The sequence below is a fragment of the Kogia breviceps genome, chromosome 7 (genome assembly GCF_026419965.1).
Source record: "Kogia breviceps isolate mKogBre1 chromosome 7, mKogBre1 haplotype 1, whole genome shotgun sequence".
Lineage (NCBI taxonomy): Eukaryota > Metazoa > Chordata > Mammalia > Artiodactyla > Physeteridae > Kogia > Kogia breviceps.
In genome coordinates this window covers 66,136,776-66,157,593 of record NC_081316.1, presented here as the reverse complement: position 1 = coordinate 66,157,593, position 20,818 = coordinate 66,136,776, and the positions used below count along the sequence as shown (strand labels likewise).

The 20,818-nt window shown below is 42.0% G+C and overlaps 1 protein-coding gene and 1 non-coding gene across 6 annotated transcripts in view; both read right to left on the bottom strand.

The window, feature by feature from the left end:
* Positions 1-18,118, bottom strand: part of P4HA3 (prolyl 4-hydroxylase subunit alpha 3) — a 35,922-nt gene extending 17,804 nt beyond the window's left edge. Inside the window, exons 1-5 of one of the 5 annotated variants that reach the window (XM_067038524.1) lie at positions 17,850-18,118; positions 11,530-11,672; positions 10,250-10,473; positions 5,845-5,994; positions 888-939 (exon numbers count right to left, since the gene is read on the bottom strand). In XM_067038524.1, the coding sequence (XP_066894625.1) occupies positions 888-939; positions 5,845-5,994; positions 10,250-10,473; positions 11,530-11,672; positions 17,850-18,049 (769 nt within the window). In that variant the 5' untranslated portion in view covers positions 18,050-18,118. Of the gene's footprint in view, positions 1-887; positions 940-5,844; positions 5,995-10,249; positions 10,499-11,428; positions 11,673-17,849 lie in introns of all 5 variants that reach the window. The other 4 variants (XM_059070810.2, XM_067038525.1, XM_067038523.1 and 1 more) reach the window with 4 other exon arrangements.
* Positions 9,617-9,689, bottom strand: TRNAG-UCC (transfer RNA glycine (anticodon UCC)). Its single transcript has one exon. It is a non-coding gene; the product is annotated as a tRNA-Gly (tRNA).
* Positions 18,119-20,818: the final 2,700 nt, after the last annotated feature.

Here is a 20,818-nt window from a genome sequence, read left to right as displayed (position 1 = left end):
TTGGGTTCTCTGGGAGAGGCAGAGATTTTAATAGATAAAGCACAAAGAAATAAAGAGGAGTTGGGTTATCAATTTGTACCACTAACTATCTACATGTTTCCAGATCATACAGCTACTTCCTTATCCTACTGTTTGCCAAATTGTCAGAAAGGAATAACATTACTAAATGGATACATTAGAAAGTGACAGTGAAATCCTACATGAAATACTTCATAAATATTAACATATAATAGTGATTATGTATCTTACTTTAGTATCTAACTATCTTATTAAAAGAAAACCTGGGAAGCCATCTACCACCAACATTTTAAGCAAAAATATCCAAGTAGAGCTAAGCTAGTAAATCTCCCTCCCAGTTTTACTCTGGTGAGGCACTGCCTGAAGAGGGTTGAAGCTGAACTCTGTGGCCAACTGGGCAGGATGCTTGCATAGCAAAGTGAGCTCTGGTTTAAAGAGAAGAATTGCTACCTTTCTATGAGCAGCCAAAGTGAACTTCTCTGCTGAGTCACTCTCCTTCTTGCACACACAGCTCTCATTGATTGCACTCGTTCCCAGGTCTGCTCCCGAAACTTGGACCTTCAAATGACCCTAAAGAAACTGGCTCCCAATCTCGGACTTGTTCTCCACTGAAGCAACACTAATATATATGACTGGATGGGGGTGGAGGAGGAATGGGACAGGTTGATATCTTTTTCTTAGCTTTCTAACTAACTTTAAAACTCTTGATCAGTATGTAATATTTAATCAAAAATTAGAAATGTGCCTGAGATTATGAAATTAGAAAAATAAAAATAGACAGCTGTGTTTCATTTGCAAGGACTAAAGGCCAAGAGCAGGAGGGAGTTCCCAGTAAGTCAGACCTGTAGTTATCTTTTATCGTTACGTACTGTACAGAAGAAACTCTCGGGAGAGGCTGAGGGCACAGGAAATATTTCCCACCTATAAAAAAAGAAAGAAAAGGAAAAGAAAGAGTTAACTGCACTAAGGGTATCTCCTCTGACAAACCATTACATGGATTTTTTTAAAAACTATAAAATATTCTTACCAAGAGTAGATAGTAAGACTCATTGAAATGAGCTGCAGACTAAAATGTAGAGGTTCTCTGTCCTGATTCAGGATTTGAGCCCTGATCCAAATCAGGTCTCCTCAGTTTCCTCATTTACAAATGACTTATTAACACCCTTACCAGGGAAGGGAGAAAAATAAGTGAAAATAAACTGTCTTAAAATGCCCTCAAGTCTTTCAAAGCATGCAAAACCATGTAATTGTAGGGTGTTGTTATTTTGGTATATTTTATTATTAAAATTAATATGGAACTATAAAAACCCTACTAAAAATATAGTTTGCTCTCCAGGCTCAGTACTTCTGAGAGTCCACAAAGTTAGAGGAAGGCAAAGGAAGAACTAAACCTGAACCGTTCCCACTGCATAGTAATGACTCTCCCTGCAGCCATTCAACCTTGGGCTACATGTGGTCAAAAGGAAACAGGGGATTTCCAGACAAACCTGGGGAACAGAACCCAGGGTGGGTGGGCTGTGATCCTGCTCTGAGTGCCATGGAATGATGATGAGCTGCTAGAACTGTATTTCCCTCTGATCATTTTATTTTTGTATGTGAAAAAATTCATTCTTAATGATAAAAGTAACAATAAGAACACTATAAAACATATGAGAAATAGGGGGAAAATGTTACACTGAAACACAGGCATTTCAAGCACTTTGGATAATATATAGTGTTTACATAGTTAAAATCATATTTCTTATACATTTTCATATCCTGATTGTGTCCCTCTACAGTGTAATCAGGAGTACTTTTTATATCTTTACATAGTCTTCAGAGACAGCATTTTTTAATTATTATGTTTCATTGTGGTAAAAAATACAAACATAAATTAACCATCTTAACCATTTCTAAGTGCATAGTTTCAGTAGTATCAATATTAAATATATTCACAGTATAGTGCAACCAATCTCCAGAGTTTTTTCATCTTGCAAAATTGAAACTCTAATCATTAAAAAACAACTGCCAATTCTCCCCTCCCCTCAGTCCCTGGTAACCATCATTCTACTTTCTGTCTCTATAAATTTGACTATTCTAGATACCTCATATAAATGGAAACAAACAGTATTTGTCTTTTTGTGACTGGCTTATTTTACTTAGCATAATGTCCTCAAGGTTCACCTATGTTGTAGCATGTGTTAGAATTTCCTTCTTTTTAAAGACTCAGTAGTATTCCATTGTATGTATACACTACATTTTGCTTATCCGTTCTTCTGTTGATGGATACTTGGATAGCTTCCCACCTACTGGCTGTTGTGAACAGAGCTGCTATGAACATGGGTGTACAAGAGAGACACTTTTTTTAAAAACATTTCCCATCCTAACCATTTTAAAGATTATTTATTTGGTTGCAATGGGTCTTAGCCTCGGCAGGTGGGCTCCTTAGTTGCAGCACGCAGGCTCCTTAGTTGTGGCATGCGATATCTCAGTTGCAGCATGCACGTGGGATCCAGTTCCCCGACCAGGGATCGAACCCAGGCCCCCTGCATTGAGAGCTCAAGTCCCAACCACTGTGCCACCAGGGAAGCCCCAAGACAGCATTTTTATTGGCTGCATTTTATTCCATCTAGAAGCTCCATCACAGACAATCTAACCATTCTGCTATTGTTTGGGCATATAGATTGTTTCTAATTATTTAATATCATGAATTATTCTGTTCTGTACTTAACAGAGGGATAGTTAAGTAATCTACTAATATCTTATAATGTCAGATATTAACTCAGGGTTATAGATTTTCAAACCCTTTTGAGATGAAGAGAACTAAAATACAATTTTACATATTTTTAAAACTCAAGGGCTAGGGCTTCCCTGGTGGCGCAGTGGTTGAGAGTCCGCCTGCCGATGCAGGGAACACGGGTTCGTGCCCCGGTCCGGGAAGATCCCACATGCCGCTGAGCAGCTGGGCCCATGAGCCATGGCCGCTGAGCCTGCGCGTCTGGAGCCTGTGCTCCGTAACGGGAGAGGCCACAACAGTGAGAGGCCCGCGTACCACAAAAAAACAAAAAACAAAAAACTCAAGGGCTTTACCACAAGGTAAAATATTTTATCAAGAACAAAAGAGTTACTTTTGATGTCCCAGTTAAATTCCTTTGGAAATGTGTACACTAAATAATGTTAAATGAAAAAAGAGAATATATACTTTGTATAATATAAAAATAGATTACATTTATTGAGTGCATATGTGTCATAAATTGTGTTAAGGGCTTTACATGTATTAGCTCATTTAATCCTCATGACAACCCTCTGAGGTAAGCATTGAAGGGTAGCAGAATATGCCACCCTAAAATATGCCTCTTTGGCATAAAGATTATTTTGAGCTAATTATTTTGAGAAACAACAGATACAGAAGAAGTTTTTCAAACCAGAGTAGAAGTTGCCCTTTTGTAAGGCAAATTTACATTTATAAAGGAAATCTCCATTTGTGAGGGTGTCTCCCCCTGTGTACCTGGAAGAAAAGGATGACTGTACATCAGAGGAGAATCGGAGAAAGCACCCACTTAAATCTACATAACAATCTTACCCTTGCTTGCTATGCCTGGTCACCTCCCAGAACTGGCTCTCCCCACACCTTCTTTCTTTTGTCTTTATCTGGATACAGTATTTAAGATGGAGGTTTAGATCCCTTCAGAGAGTTACTCATCCTCCCTCCCAGCCCCAATATCTCCCATGTCTACAGGAGGTATACATGTTAGTTAACTTATGTTTATTGTTCCTTTTGTTAATCTGTCTTACATTACAGGGAGGTCTCAGACAAAAACTCAGAAGGTTATTAGGAAAATTATTTCTACACTCTTACAGCATCATTATTATCCCCCTTTAAAGATAAGAAAATTAAGGTTCAGGGATGGTAAGTAAGTTGCCCAAGTTTTCACAGAATTTGAACATAGGTCTGCCTGACTTCAGAGCCTATGGTTTAATTACTACACTCTACTGTCTCTCATTATTAGTAGTTACTGAAATGATTTTTCACTAAAATTTATCATGAAAAAGAATTAAATAATAATAGTACTATATATAATATTATATATTTTATACTTTTCATGGTATATATAGATATATAATTTTATATGATAATGTAAGGTCCATGGAGGGACATTTATCCCTAATTTACTAAGGGTAAAAAGGGGACCAGAAATTGTCCATAAGACGATGCCAATGTGTTCTATTACTGTGGGATAAAAAAAAAAAAAATGTACTATGAGAGCACAAAGAAGGAGAGTCTGAGGAGAATTAAGGAAGACTTCACGCAATAGGTGACATTTGAGCTACGCCTAGTAAGATAAATAAAATGTACCAAAGCACGATTGTGGAAAGGGAGAGTCTACAAGTGAGAAGAGGAGAAATCTAAGTCATCATAGGGGAAAAAAACCAAAACAATTAGTCAGACACTGTATTTAAAACTCTGTCTTTCAGGGTGAGCTGCTTTAGTTTATCTTCTCTGAGTCTCCACATCAATTCTCCATTTTCTTCTTCTATTATAATTCAATAACTTCTCACCGCTTGTTGCATCACAGGGATTCTGTTTCAGCTTTAGTATGTAGCAATTAAGCAGCAGAGTTAGGAAGAGCACCTTGGAAAGTTTTACAGCAAAGAGCCACTTACCAGGACCTTGCATGAGAGGAACAGGACTACTTGCTGCACTGCTGTTTTGGCAGCAACGCATGGCTTTGGACCATGCACATCCTCCTCCCTTTTCTCAGGAAAAGGGAGAAAGAAAAAGGAATGTATGGAGCAGAAATGGTTTATTAGTTTTGGCATCTTCCTAAAAACATGACAGCCACACTCTAATTAGCTTAGCCCCTATTGCCTTTTTATGTTTATTTCCTGCTTCTCTTCGCCTTAGACTATAGCCACAATATACTGCTTGAACACATTCTTGCTTTTGGCTTCTGTTTCTACCATTCCCTCCCCATAAAATGACATTCATTCCAATCTCTGCTCATTGAAATTCTTTTCCTTCTTCAACGAAGGCTCATCTCAGATGGCACTTCTTCCGTGAAGCTTTCTGAGATTCTCAAGCATTCATGCCATTCAATTCCCAATTCTAGGGAATTGGCTCTGTAGTGATTTTTCCAGCCTATTCTTGAAGACTGTACAACTCTGGTGGGAAATGGGTTAGCTACACAAAGGATGGCAGCTCCCACATGTAGGGAAATGAGCTTTCATGAGGGGCACAACAGGTTATAGATCAACAGTGCCAGAGAAAAACAACAGCTGGAGGAGGTACTGAGCTGATGCTCTGGACCAATGGCACCAGCTGTGTATCCAGACACTATTCACGTCACAGCTGGACTTGACTGCAGACGGGAGAGGATAACAATCAAACTTCTTCCTTGACACTGGCAGTATCATGGCATAATATCTGTGACGAGTTATGAAATGTTGAAAGGGCAAAAGAGCAATCTGCATTGACTATGAAGCCATTAAACATCTGTGGATGCAGCTGCTGCTGCTACAGGTGAGAGACTGCCTCCTACATAGGAGACGATGACTTTAAATTAGTCAGTACATTGGAAAAAGTACTAACAAAGAATCAGACAGACTCGGGCTCTAATCCCAGCTCTGTGAACTTCGTGACAAGCCAGGAATTCTTTGGAGATTCAGTTTACTCACATGAGAAACAGGGAAATAACAAAACAACTGCCCTGCTTTGACTCACATTTGGTCCTGTTGGGAAGACAAAATAAATTAAGAGACATGAAAACGCTTAGAAAATTGTAAAGCAGATATAAAGCATTACATTTACTGTGATGAAAGCAGTGAGCCTTCTGCTTACTCCCCTACCTGGAAATAGGCGAAGGCCAAGTGATCCAAGGCATCCTCTAGACTTGCCTCATCCTCTGTCTTCCATTCTCCATAAGAGCCTCGGAAGAGACTGACAGCCTCCTCCAGCCATGGAATGGCATGGTAGTAATCTCCCATGTCATAGGCCACCTGCAGGGAGCATAGGTACCATCACTAAAGCCTTAGTCCATGGGTAGAGAAACAAAATGATACTGCAAAGAGTGGAGGGCCTTTGGAACCCAAGAAGGCAAGTTTTCTCTCTAATTCATTTAAATTAAATATATTAAGCATCTATTATATACAAGACAATGTACTAGGCATGGAGAATATAAAGCGTTCTTGCATTAAAAGAATTTATAATCTGGGGAGATGTGAGATATGAACTCAAGTAGTTATAACACTAGGCAGAATGGCATGAATGCTTGAGAATCTCAGAAAGCTTCACAGAAGAAGTGCCATCTGAGATGAGCCTTCGTTGAAGAAGGAAAAGAATTTCAATAAGCAGAGATTGGAATGAATGTCATTTTATGGGGAGGGAATGGTAGAAACAGAAGCCAAAAGCAAGAATGTGTTTAAGCAGTATATTGTGGCTATAGTCTAAGGCGAAGAGAAGCAGGAAATAAACATAAAAAGGCAATAGGGGCTAAGCTAATTAGAGTGTGACTGTCATGTTTTTAGGAAGATGCTGTTGGTAGCAATGTGAGGAATGGATTAAAAGCATTCATTTATTTATTCAATATTTACTGAATATTTACAATGTACCTGGTGGTCCCTGCCTTTAAAGAGCTTACAATCAATCAAGGGGCACATAAGTAAACCAATAATTGTGACATAATGCGTTAGACATCTTCATGAAGGTAGATATTGGAAGGTTATGAGAGCTCAGTGGATCTGTCCTATATTAAATATCTGAATGTGGGGAATATGGCAACATGCACTAGACATAGCTCCTGTCTCCTAATAGCTTACAGTTAACTAGAATACCAGAACTGCAGGCGGAATTTCCTGCAAGTTGATGTTGGAGACAGCAGGGAATTATAAAGTCACAGATTTGGAAGGCTCTTTCTAATTCAGGTATAATTTCCAGCAGGCAGAAAAATAGGGCAGAACCTAGAGATACTGCAACTCTGCCGCCTAAACAGTTAAGTCCATTCCTATCCCCCATCTGCCATTAGCCTGCCGTGTTATCTTTCTGGTCCTTAAGTTTTCTATTTGTAAAAATGTTGAGTTGAAGAACAACAATAAAAAAATGACTGAACTTTTCCTGTTAAGTTAACAATTTATTTAATTAAGATTTCCATGAGGAACTTTAAGTCTCAGCAATACAGCAGATTGAGATAACTGGAATCCTTCCACCACAAAGACTTAGAAATTTTGAATAAAATATAAAAAGCATTTAATTATATATTTTCAAGAAGGATTGGAAAATACCCAGGTACCAGAAGTAAAAAAGGAGTTGAAAATCCAAGTAATAAGCTTATGAGCAGATGCTGAAGCTGCCTAGGATGGGGTGGGGGTTGGTTCTAGTAACCTTGGTACTTAGTAACCTTAGGTTATAATACCCACATGAGGACAGTATGTGAGCCTTCTGTAGACCTCCCAAAACCTAGGAATTGGAATTAAGACACACTCATAAAACTGAAACCCATGAAAAATTACACTATAAGGGAAAGAGTAGACCAGAAAAAAAATCTACCCACTGTCATAAGGAGACAAGAAAGTTGGTTTGTTTCTGTCTGGCCTCTATTCAGAGAAATAGATATGGAAACAACATAAGTGTCCATCAATGGATGAATGAATAAAGAAAATGTGATCTATATAATTCAGCCATTAAAAAGAATGAAATCTTGCCATTTGTGACCACATGGATGGACCTTGAGGGCATTATGCTAAGTGAAATAAGTCAGACAGAAAAAGCAAATACCATATGCTCTCACTTACATGTGGAAACAAAAACAGAAACAAAACCAAAACAAACAAAAACCCCAATCCCATAAATAGAGGGAGCAGATTGGTTGCCAGAGGCCAGGGGTAGGGGGTAGGCGAAGTGGGTGAAAGGGGTCAAAAGGCATAAACTTCCAGTTATAAAATAAATTAATCATGGGGATGTAATGTACAGGGGGAAAAAAAAAAGTATCTAAGGCTAGTGATACCACCAGACTACCTGGAAGAAGAAAACCCAAAACACTATGAAGGGATATTCCTACAACTCTGGGCAGAAAAAGGCTCTTAGGGGGAAAATGTCCTGCTAAAAATAAGCTCACAATCAAAAATGATAAACTATATCAGGAAATAACTGATAATGAACAAGAGTCAACCAACACAACAGGAGGGTAGTAAAACTAGACAATTAAGAATTTCAGAAAATAGAAAGATTGATCTGCTTTAAAATAATCCATGGAGGAGGGTGCAGATGAAATAGATTTGTCTACATGCTAATAATTATCGAAGTTTATTCTTCGACCCAGCAATACCACTCCCAAGTATTTAACCAAGAGAAATGAAAACAAATGTCCACAGAAACACGTACATAAGAATGTTAATAGCAGCTTTATTCTAGCTGATGCTGGAAACAAATCAAGTATCCATCACCATGAGATTGGATAAACAGTTTGTGGTATATTCAAACAATGGAATACTACTCAGCAATAGAAAGGATGAACTACTGATAAATGCCACAACTTGTATGAATTTCACAGATACAACATGCTGAGTGACTCAAAGAGCACTTACTGTATGGTTTAGGACAGTGGTCACCTGGTACCTGGGCAAGGTTAGAGTAGAAAGGGTGGGAGTGGTGAGAAGGAAAAGCAGGAGGGCTATATTTAGCTATCTGTAAATTCTTTTTAAAAAATATGAAAAAAAATCTGAAACAAATATAGCAAAATTTGAACATATATTTCATCTCAGTTATAGATATAATTGCTTATTTTATGTGTACTTTTCTTATATTTGAAATGTTTTATCTTTCAAAATAAGTAAATAAATACAGAAATAAGGATTGCCAGTGAGACTTTTAGGAAGTGACTTACTGAATTTTCAACATATGGTTTTAGTCTCAGAAAAGCATCACTAAGGAAGCATATATTGGTACCATACATGGAACTGTTTTAACTGGCTTCAATTTAAATGAGCCATGCACATGATGATTCAGCTCTGATTCTATTCAGGATTTCAGAAAGGAAAAATGGCACATGGAGAGGCTTAGGGCAACCCTCTCTGCATTAATTTGGAAGACTGATTCTCAAAACTTGGATTCAGGACACATGAGGCCCCGTCATATTGGCTAGTGAATACTGCAGGGGCTGGGAAAAATTCACTTTCCTGCAATATGCATCTTCAAAATTAAAAAGGATTTACTCCATTACTTCTTGGGCAAAGGCTAACAAAGAATATATTGTAAAATAACCTCAAGAGTGTTTAAGGGCTTCCCTGGTGGCACAGTGGTTGAGAGTCCGCCTGCTGATGAAGGGGACGCGGGTTTGTGCCCCGGTCCGGGAAGATCCCACATGCCGCGGAGCGGCTGGGCCCGTGAGCCATGGCCGCTGAGCCTGCGTGTCCGGAGCCTGTGCTCCGCAACGGGAGAGGCCACAACAGTGAGAGGCCTGCGTACCGCAAAAAAAAAAAAAAAAGAAAAAAGTGTTTAAAACTTGTGATCAAAGATCAGTTAAATATCTCATATGGAAGGTTCCTGAAGTCTGTTTTCTCAAGCAATGTTAAAACGATGATGTTTTTTTCCTTTGGCCGCAGCACGCGGCTTGCAGGATTTTAGTTCCCTGACCAGGGATCGAACCTGTGACCCCTGCAGTGGAAGTGCAGAGTCCTAACCACTGGACCACCAGGGAATTCCCAAATGGCCTGTGTTTTGGCACTACTTTAATTTAGTGTTTATAAAAGCCTAGGAAATGTTGCAAGGGATTTCACAAAGTCTCAGGAGGCTGAGTTTCCGTGATCGACCTTCACATCACCATTTCCTTTCCTTTCCTCCACCCTTTGACCCTGCTTCTCCTTTCCACCTGGCTGTTCATCTACTGGCGAGGTGCTCTACTTAGGGTGACCATAGGGCCATTTTTCCCAGGACAGTCACATTTTATGTCTGTCATCCTGGCCAATAACACCTTCTTCACTCTCAAGAGTATCCTAAGTATGTGATTTCCTTATTATGGAAAAAGCATGGGATTCAGAGTTAAAAGATGCAGGTTCAAATTTTAGTTCTGCTACTTAAAACTGTGTAACCTTAGGCAAGTTATTTACCCTCTCAGTTTCTTCATCTGAAAATGGGGAATAATACCAAATTTTCAAGTTTGCTGTTAGGATTAGAAATATGTAAAAGGAATCTGGATATAGTGATTTCATCCCCCAGAAAGAGAGCTGAGCAATTTGCCCTCTCTCTGAATATCATTACCTTGCCAACCTGGAAGCAGTCATCCCCCGTGAGGGAAAAAAGCCGTCTGGGACTGTACAGGTCAGTGACAGCACAGCCAGTGACTCTCTGGAAGACACCTCGAGCAAGTCCCTTCACACTGAGCATGTACACGTCCTGCAGCCGCATCAGGGCCCTTGCTGCTCCCTCAAGGTCCTCAAAGGCTGGCAGGTCCTGTTCCACCTTCTCATAACCATCCTTCAGAGCTGTAAAGGTCATGAAAGCATCAATCTGCCATTCAAAAAACAGGCGGTGAGCATTTAATACAGCAAGGCATCATCACCTTAATCACCATAATCATCAGGCTCATAATATTTCATGAGCAAAGATAATGTTTTATCTGCTTTTGTTCCCAGGGTAACAAAATCTTCTGAATGAGGAACAAACACTCTAATAAAAACTAAGCACCTTTATCATGTTGTTCCATTCTACCTGTCTCCAGGAATCTTGCCTTTTGGGGGACAAACCCTTCTTCCTCTTAACTTCCCCAAAGTCAACAAACTTCTTCAAGTACAAAGTAGAGTAAATTAGGAAAGTGATCTTACTACAGATCACACTGTAGTGGCAACTTAATAAAATAGAAATTATTAGAAGACATCACTTTTAGGGACTTCCCTGGCGGTCCAGTGGTTAAGACTTTGCCTTCCAAAGCAGGGGGTGTAGGTTCGATCCCTGGTCAGGGAGCTAAGATCCCACATGCCTCGCGGCCAAAAAACCAAAACATAAAACGGAAGCAATATTGTAACAAATTCAATAAAGACTTTAAAAATGGTCAACATCAAAAAATAAAAATAAAAAAGAAGATGACATCACTTTTACATGTATGTAAATGGGATGATATAACCTATAGTTCCTCACAGGATTGGAGTGAAGATCAAATGAGATAATAAATATGAAAGTGCTTTCTAGGACTTCCCTGGTGGTCCAGTGGTTAAGATCCCACGCTTTCACTGAAGGGGGCGCAGGTTCAATCTCTGGTCAGGGAAGTTCCTCATGCTGCGTGGTGCAGCCAAAGAAAAAGAAAAAAAAAAAAACTAAACTAAAAACTTACTGAAAAAAAAAAAGAAAAAAGTGCTTTCTAATTATAATCATATAAACATATTAACAAAGGGACCTAGTTCTTTGTAATAGTTAGAGCTAAGGAGATCAAGTAATACCTACCCACTTCATTATCCTTCATCACATCCCTTCAGAATCTCTCTCCTTTCCACTAAGTCAGGAGATAGAATCTTCTCTCACCCTCCAGCCCTCCTCCTCATTACCTCGGATGTTCTCACTGGCTTCCAGACTATGTACCACATTCTTCCAGTCGGACTGTAGGCGTTTGATGAGAGTAAATGCAAGCAGAGGGTTAGACACAGGGGTTGCTGAATCTTCATGCAAAGATAGCACCTTGTCATAGAACCTGAAAGAGAGGAGTAGAATGATCTCACCTTACTGATACAACCACTCTACCAAGTGAAGGCTGGCATGGCGTATGCACATTTAGAGTATTTAAAAATGAAATGCTGGGGCTTCCCTGGTGGCGCAGTGATTGAGAGTCCACCTGCCGATGCAGGGGACGCGGATTCGTACCCCGGTCCGGGAAGATCCCACATGCCGTGGAGCGGCTGGGCCTGTGAGCCATGGCCGCTGAGCCTGCGCGTCCAGAGCCTGTGCTCCGCAACGGGAGAGACCACAACAGTGAGAGGCCCGTGTACCGAAAAAAAAAAAAAATGTTGAACCCCTTGAGACTCATGTAATATTCTAAGCAATAAGCACAAAGAATATGAAAACTACCAACACAACAAAAGTAGGTCCATTCATTTGTTCATTCAGCGAGTCAGTCTCCACTGGTCAATTTTTGTTCATCAGCTATCATGCTAGATGCTCGAGACCCAAAGGCAAGAGAGAGTGGAGCTCTCAAGGAGGTCACAAATAAGAAAATCCTTTTTTCTCTTATCACTCTATAATCAAAACTTAGGATCTGGTAGAAGCTCAAAAACATTGTTGAATTAATTATGAAAACTGAGATATGTGCTATGAGAGAAGAGAGCATATAATGCTATGAAATGCTCTGGCAATTTGTAGGTAGGGCACCTAACCCAGGTGAGAGTTAGAAGGTCTAAGGGAAGACTTTCCAGAGGATATGGCACCTGATCTGTGTTCTGAAGGATTAGTTAAAATATCAATAGCTACTATTGAGCACTTACCATGTATTAGGCATCCTGTTAAGTGGTTTAAACATATTGTCTCATTTAATACCCCCAATGATGCTTAGAATAGATTTTATCATGCACTTTTTACAGGAGGGAAAACTGCAACAAGGCTACGCTGTTGGTAAACAGCAAAGCCAGGAATGAATCTAAGCCTGCCTGACTCTGAAGCTGGGGTTCTTGGCTGATTTTGCCACACTGTTTCTCATGGAGCTAGAACAAAGAAGCGAGAAGAGTAGTTTTTTTGAGACAACAGGGACCAATGTGTCCAAAGGCACAGAGGCTTGACATATATTTGATCATTCAGTAAGTCACTTGCTAGATGTCAGACTCCATGCTGGAAGCTGAGGATAAACAGGCAAGACAGGGTCCAAAATTCAAGGATTTCTTTTTTTAATAAGGAGGAGGGGGAAAGGATGGTGAAAGGGAGGGGTAGGGGAAGAGGAGAGAAAGGATGAGGGAGAGGAAGAAGGAGAAGAGAAGGAGAATTTATCTATTATTATTATTTTTAAATTTATTTTTGGCTGTGTTGGTCTTCGTTGCTGCGCGCGGGCTTTCTCTAGTTGCGGCGATCAGGGGCTACTCTTCATTGTGGTGCGTGGGCTTCTCATCGCAGTGGCTTCTCTTGTTGCAGAGCACGGGCTCTGGGCTCTCAGGCTTCAGTAGTTGTGGCACACAGGCTCAGTAGTTGTGGCTCACGGGCTCTAGAGCGCAGGCTCTAGAGCACAGGCTCAGTAGTTGTGGTGCATGGGCTTAGTTGCTCCACGGCATGTGGGAATCTTCCTGGACCAGGGATTGAACCCGTGTCCCCTGCACTGGCAGGTGGATTCTTAACCACTGTGCTACCAGGGAAGTCCGATCAAGGGTTTCATGGACAAGAAAATAGCTGGTTTCTCATCACTCTTTTCCTAAGTTCAATATATATTTCTATGAAAGAATAAATGAAATACATTCTTCTAGGAGCTAGGAACAAAATTTTGAATAAGACAATAACCTTGATCTTAAAGACCTGCAGCCTTTGAGATCACAAATAATTACATTACAGGTGCAACACCAGATTTAAGAACAAGGCTTAGTGGAGAGTACACAGCGGGGGTGATTAATTTGGCCAGAGCAGATCAGAGAAGGTTTCACAGAGGAGATAATAAACTGACTTGATGGTTAAATGCAAATAATGAGGAAGGGAGAAGGAGGCCTCCGTCCAAAGCAGGCAGAGACAGTTCAACATATGCAAAGGTACAGAGAGAAACAGGGAAATTACAAGCTGTTTAGTATTGCTGGAGCATGGGGTATATTGGGAGGATGGGGAGACTAGACTGCAGAAGTGAGGAGCGCCTCAAAGACCTTGCTGAGAAATTTGATTTTTACCCTGTGTGCAATTAGGAGCAGCAAAAGGTTTTAAGTGAGAGTGGAATGCACTAGGATACGTTACATATATAAATCTGTGAGAGGGTGGGGAGGAGGGGTTAGTTAGAAGTGGAAGTGACCAGAGGCAGAAAGACCATAACAGTGACAGTGGGAGCAGAGAATGGGATGGTTTCAAGAGAGATATTTAGGAAGCAGATCATATAGAAACTAGTGATGGTTGTAATGCGGAATGAACAGGTGGATTATCCAGCATGCTTCCAACCTTTCTGGTTTGCCAACATTTGCAGAAAATGGCCAGAAATGTTGGGGCCAGAAGTGATCATCTTTCTCATTAATTTCTCTCCTCCTCGATGTCCTACAAGAGTGTTCATACAAGCAAAAGATGCTGTTTCCTTTCCTGGCATACTATGGTTATTCCATTGCTAACCCTCTAACAGGATTTATATTGTTGAAAGTTATTAGTTATAGTAAGGCAGACTTAAGGGTTCTAGTCCTGCCCTCTAAGACTTTTTTCCCTTTGTTTTAAAATTATTAAATTTGAAAACAATACAATAACAACAATGGAAGTAAAAGAAAAAAGTGTGGGGACTTCCCTGGTGGTGCAGTGGTTAAGAATCCACCTGCCAGTGCAGGGGACACGGGTTCGAGCCCTGGTCAGGAAGTTCCCACATGCCGTGGAGCAATGAAGTCTGTGCGCCACAACTACTGAAGGCCGCGTGCCTAGAGCCCATGCTCCGCAACAAGAGAAGCCACCGCAATGAGGAGCCCACACACTGCAATGAAGAGTAGCCCCCACTCGCCACAACTAGAGAAAGCCCACGTGCAGCAACGAAGACCGAATATAGCCAAAAACAAATAAGTAAAATAAATAAATAAACTAAAAAAAAAAAAAAATCCACCTGGCAATGCAGGTGACACGGATTCAAGCCCTGGTCCGGGAAGATCCCACATGACTCGGAGCACCTAAGCCGGTGCACGACAACTACCGAGCCTGCGCTCTAGAACCCGCAAGCCACAACTACTGAGCCCATGTGCCGCAACTACTGAAGCCCACATGCCTAAAGCCCATGCTCCGCAACAAGAGAAGCCACCACAATGAGAAGCCCACGCACCGCAACAAAGAGTAGCCCCCGCTCGCTGCAACTAGAGAAAGCCTGTGCGCAGCAACGAAGACCCAACGCAGCCAAAAATAAATAAATAAATAAATATTTTTTGAAAAAGGAAGTGTGAGCAAAGTGAAAAGGATATGGATTTATATGAATGTATGCAAGAGCATGTGAGAACAGAAGAGTCCTTTGGCCAGAGTGGAGGACTTCAGTGAGTGGAAAGGGATGGAAGTGACGAATGGAGGGAGTGGCAGGGTGGTGGCGGATTTCAATCCCGTGAAACAGTCAGACCTAAGGATTTCTCCAGGGGCCCTCAACTATAAACAGAGCCTGAAACAGAATACTTACTTCGGGTAGGGGTGCTTCTAGCGAGCCAAACGTTCAATTCAAGCATAAACTAAGGAAAAAGAATCTGCACCTGGGTGCCCCAGGGAGGAAATAGGAAACCTGTCAAGTCCCAGGACGTCTCTGATCCCCAAGACAGGGGTATCTGAGAGAAGCTACTCTAGGGTTTTGAAACTAAACCAGCCTCCAGGGTGTGGGATTTTTTTTTTTTTTTTACTACCCATTATTTCCTGCTTCAGCTCCATATGGAACTACTTAGTGAAAGATATTCCACTGCTAGACAAAAACACTTGCAAGCAGAGACTTGGGCTTGAGTTCAGCCTAAAGGGTAAGTGTCCAGGGACAACTGAGGCTGAGTGGGCAGGGATTTTATAAGACAGTTGAATGGGGAGGAGCTGCAAGGAGACATGAGAGGTATCCTGACCCAGCCTCCAACTATCCCTAAGTTTCCTCCTCTATAAAATGGCAGAACTGGTCTAGTCTAGAATATCTCTATGAATCGTTTCTGCACAACCATTCTATTATTTCTTTCCATCACCTTTTCCACAACTGAATAAACAGATTCCTCATCTGGTGCTTGAGAACTAATATATAACAGGCATCAGAGGAAACTGAGGCACAAAGAGAAAGAAGCAAGACAGAGAGGTGAAGATCTGTTCTAAGTCACCCATCAGATCAAAAGCAACATCTCCTTGTTCTCTTCACATCCCACGTTGTATTATGGTGTCAATTTATTCAGGGCAGGGGTTTGATCTCTACTGCAGCACATAATTCAGTGTTCAGGTATGTCATCTTTCTGTCACACAAAGAAAAAAAGACCTATCAACTGCTATCTGAGGCTGGTTTGGAATCTAAACGTTGGCCTTATGCTCAGCCTTTGAGCAAATAGCTGGTTTTCAGAGACCGAGTTACTGGATGCTGAATTCAAACCTCAAGGTTTCCTAAATGGCATTTTACTTTAACAAATGCTGAGAATGGAAAATCAGATCCTTTCCTTCAAGAATCTGCACATAAAATTTGCAACCCAATCCTGCATTAAACATAGCCTGGACAGGTTACCCAACCACAATACATGGGCTATTTTAATTCAATATGTTTCTCCTTTGGAATTCAGAAATGGCTTTGTCTCGGTTCTTCTGAGATATTCTGAATGCTTAATTCCTAGCACAGAAATAATTGCTGCTGATACTACCTTTTAAATCTTTGTGGTTTTTTTAAACTGCAACAGCAAAAAAGGTAGGGGTTAGCTAAATATTATATAACTATTATTCTTAATACTATACTAGTATGCAACTGTATATATTATTGGGCTGGCCAAAAAGTTTGTTCAGGTTTTTGGAAGATGTTACAGAAAAACCCGAACAAACGTTTTGGCCAACCCAATATAACTAGTATAATTTTTATTCATTAACTTGGGGTAGGGAGTAGTAGCTTCAACACCAAAAATATTTAGTTTCTAAATTTAGAAATTCAAAGAAGAAGTGATCAACACTGCAAGCTCTCTCTTCTGAACCTGTTCCCCAAGAGGCCCGGCATCAGGATTCTGACACCCATCTCCATCTAAGCCACTCAAATAAAGAGATTAGTGGTATGAGAACAAGCACATGAGTAGAAGGGAGCAGGATGGCATCTTGAATCAAAGAGAAGAGTCTGTTCCACTTCCACCAATGAACTTGGACTCCAGTGAATGTGGATTAAGAACAAAATTATATCATTTTGCTCTGTAAGCATGGACCCACAGAACACTAGGCAACTATGTTACTCCAAAGAGTGACAAGAATTATTGAAATTATCATCGTTGATTGTTATAATACACACTTACGTATACTCTACATGTGTGTGTATCATCATGCTATTTCAAACTAACAGTAAATTTAAACATGCATACAACCACTTATAAGCAAACTACATACTTAAGACCATGTACCAAATTACATCATCATTCAGTCACCATTATTCATACAGTGACCTGGACAATTACTCGGCATCCTTCACATGCAGACTATGATATCCATAATGTCATGCCTACCCAGTCTCAAGGACATGTAAATCTCATACATGGTCACAGAATGTCACCCCATACTAAACATCAGTTCCCTGGGTCACACGGTCAACACACGTGTGGCTACAGTGTCACTCTTCTCACTCTTCTTCCACTCTTGCAGTGTCGTTGTGTCTCTGTGACACAGAGCCTGGGGGCCCACACAGACTGACCCAGCACCTTGTGCGGCCCTACTCCGCCTCGGAGTTGCCGCTCCACACTTTTCCAGTGTATCAACTTGGCGGTGTGATGTTGGATGGGGGTGCCACTGTGTGTGTGTGAGGGATAGAGTCAGAGGTCCTACACAGTGTGACACAGTGTCTTGAGGTCCCACACAGGATGACGGTGTATCTGGGGAGTCACACTGGGCCATGGTATCGCAGTCTCACGGTGAGACACCGCGTGTGAGGTCCCGGCAGGGTGACGATGAACCTAAGGGTTACCCCCCCCCCACCACGTGGCACAGTGTCTTGGCCTCGTCCTCTGACTCGGTCTCGCCTACTCAGACCCCACCCCCGTGCCCTCACCTGGTCAGATCCCGCAGCCGCGCCTCCTCCCCGCGCAGGTAGCGCCGCAGCAGTCCCAGCAGCCGGCGCTCGGGCGCCAGGGCGCGCGCCACACTGGTCAGCGCCGAGAACGTGTCCCCGCGCGCCGCGACCCCGGCCGGGTCCCCTGCCTGGAGCGCCAGCACCGCCAGCAGCGCTGCCAGCCGCGCAGCGGGGCCCATCGCCGGCGCTGGCTGGCGTCCTCTCAGAGCTTCCAGCCCGGCCCTGCGCCCGACGCTCCGCCCCGGCCCGCTCCTGGCTCCTCCTCGCTCTGACCCCTCCCCTCGCTCTCCACCTCCCATCTTCTTGCCCCCTAGCTCCCCAGACTGCGTGTGGACTGCCTGCAACCTCAGTGTCCGCCCGCCCTCCACTAAATCACATCCCTGGGAAAACATTTCCACTGTCTATTTCACACTTGGGGAAATTGAGGCAGCGGGTGTGGTGAGGCATGAATTCACCAGTCTATGGCTGTACAACGCCATCCAAAAATATTCACCCCCCTGGATCAAGGGGTGGAAATGCGGAAACATCACTGGATTCTGATGGAGAAATTGAGAGAGTAAATGTCATGGTATGGTAACAGCGGTGCGGGTAAAGAGCTGTGACAGACCAGAGCGGAAGAAAACACTTCACACAGGACTTGACGTCTGAACCATCTTGAACGATGAGTAGAATTTTGACCGGAGGTAAAGGGTGAAGGCCATTAGGGTCAGCGCATGACAAATCTAGGACATATACAACCAAAAACTCTGAGGTCCTGGGTCACTGCTCTACACGACATACCCATGATCACTGAAGCAAACAAAAATGTTATTATTATATCCTACTACTTATTCTTTCCCCCTCTTTCCCAGGCAGTGTTATTCACTCATTCATTCATTTAACAAATATTTAGCACCTGTTCTACTGTATTGAGGACAAAGAGAAATAGCAGATACAACCCTGGACTCACAAGGGGAGGCAGAGATGTAAATAACCACAAAGTGCTGTCAGGGTAACCGAGGGTTGTGCAGTGAGCAAGGGCAACCCTGAGGAGGGAGCCCATCCCCATGCATAGACGGTGGAGAGGGCTTCACAGAGGGGGCAACGTGTGCAGGTCCAAAAGGATGAAAAGGAATTGTCTGGAAGATGTCAGGCAAGGGAGGGATGGGCTTTCCTGGAGAAGGTGCTATGTATGCTAAGGTTCGGAGATGGAAAATAGTTTGAGTTGCAGAAATGATGAAAACTTCCTTGTGGTTGGGCCTGTCATATTGTGAAGTGTTTTTGCATGTCATACTAAGAAATTTAGCCTGTTATGAAAATCCAATGGAAGTTTTTTTTTTAATTGAAAAAAAATTATTTATTCAGCTGCATCAGGTCTCAGTTGCGGCATGCAGGATCTTCGTTGAGGCATGCAGATCTTTCGTTGTGGCACGCGGGCTTCTCTCTAGTTGTGGCGTGTGGGTTTTTCTCTCTCTAGTTGTGGCACATGCAGACTCCAGGGCACGTGGGCTCTGTAGTTGTGGTGCCCGGGGTCAATAGTGCATGGGCTCTGTAGTTTGCGGCACGCAGGCTCTCAAGTTGAGGCACACGAGCTCAGTAGTTGTGGTGCACAGGCTTAGTTGCCAGGGATCGAACCCCTGTCCCCTGCATTGGAAGGTGGATTCTTTACCACTGGACCACCAGGGAAGTCCCCCAGTGGAAGTTCTTAAGGTGGCATTAATAGCCATCCAGTGACTGAGCAAGGTTAGAGAATAAAGGCCCAGCCATTTAGGCCCAACATGAGACAGCTCTGACAGGCAATACTAGCTCTAGCCCTCCTGCCACATTAATCAACGCTTTGTCAAGCCTCTTTGACCTCTTCCTCTGCCCTTTCCTGCTTCCTGTCCCTTTCACCGATGTTGATCCCTAACAAATATCTTGCACTTCAGACTTCATCTCAGCATCTGCTTCTGGAGAACCCGATCTGTAACACCAATGCAATCAACATACACAGCTGGTAAGTGTAGAGCAGGAAACTGAACCCAGGTGGTGTGGATCCAGGTGCCATATTCTTAATTGCTACCAGAGGCAGATTTACCATGAAGCCTTTGAAGCTTAAGCTTCAAGGCCCCTAACTTGCACAAACCCTTTCCAACACCCTCAGGATTGAGGGGTGGCAGAACCTAACAATATGTTCACATTGTTATATGTATTTGTAAAATTTGCAAAATAAAGCTATTTTAATGACAGATTTCTCTCTCCACTCTGACTTCCTCTCCATTACACTTCCCCTTATGGTGGGCATGTTGGAATGGCCAAGGGTCTGAATTTACAACTGAGTAGTCATCTTAGCCTGCTTTCTGCTCATAGAAGGTTGAGGCTTGTAGAATGAAGAATAATGGCCCCCCAAAGATGCCCACATCCTAATTCCCACAGCCTGTGACTATGTTGCCTCACGTAGCAAAAGGAACTTTGCAGGTGTGATTAAGGATCCTGAGATGCCCCATTTATTTACTTATTCATTTATTTTACATCAGTATGGGCTCATGAATTTTACTGAATGAATTATAATTCATTACTTTGCTTATTTTGAAACTCATATTGCCCTAGAGTTGGTCAATGGTAGCCTCTTCAATCTGGCTCCTGTGTCCTTTTGATATGTCCCCTTCATTCCTTGAGCACTTCCATAATTTGTTACTTCCAAGGTATTCCAAATCGCCATGTACTTTCCCTGCTCCTGTTCTGGAATCAAGCATTTCCCTCATGAGCCCTGGTTCCTTGTATTCAGAAACTAAGATCTGGATGCTAAGTATGCTCATTGCAATTGTAGTGTCTCTGCTCTCAGGTCCTTTCAGCAGACAGAACTACATAATTATATATAACTCTGTTGAACTTTTCTTAAGTATTTTTTCTTTTAAAAAATGAGATATAATTTACATACTATAAAATCCACATTTTTAAAGTGTATGATTCATTCATTTTTACTATAT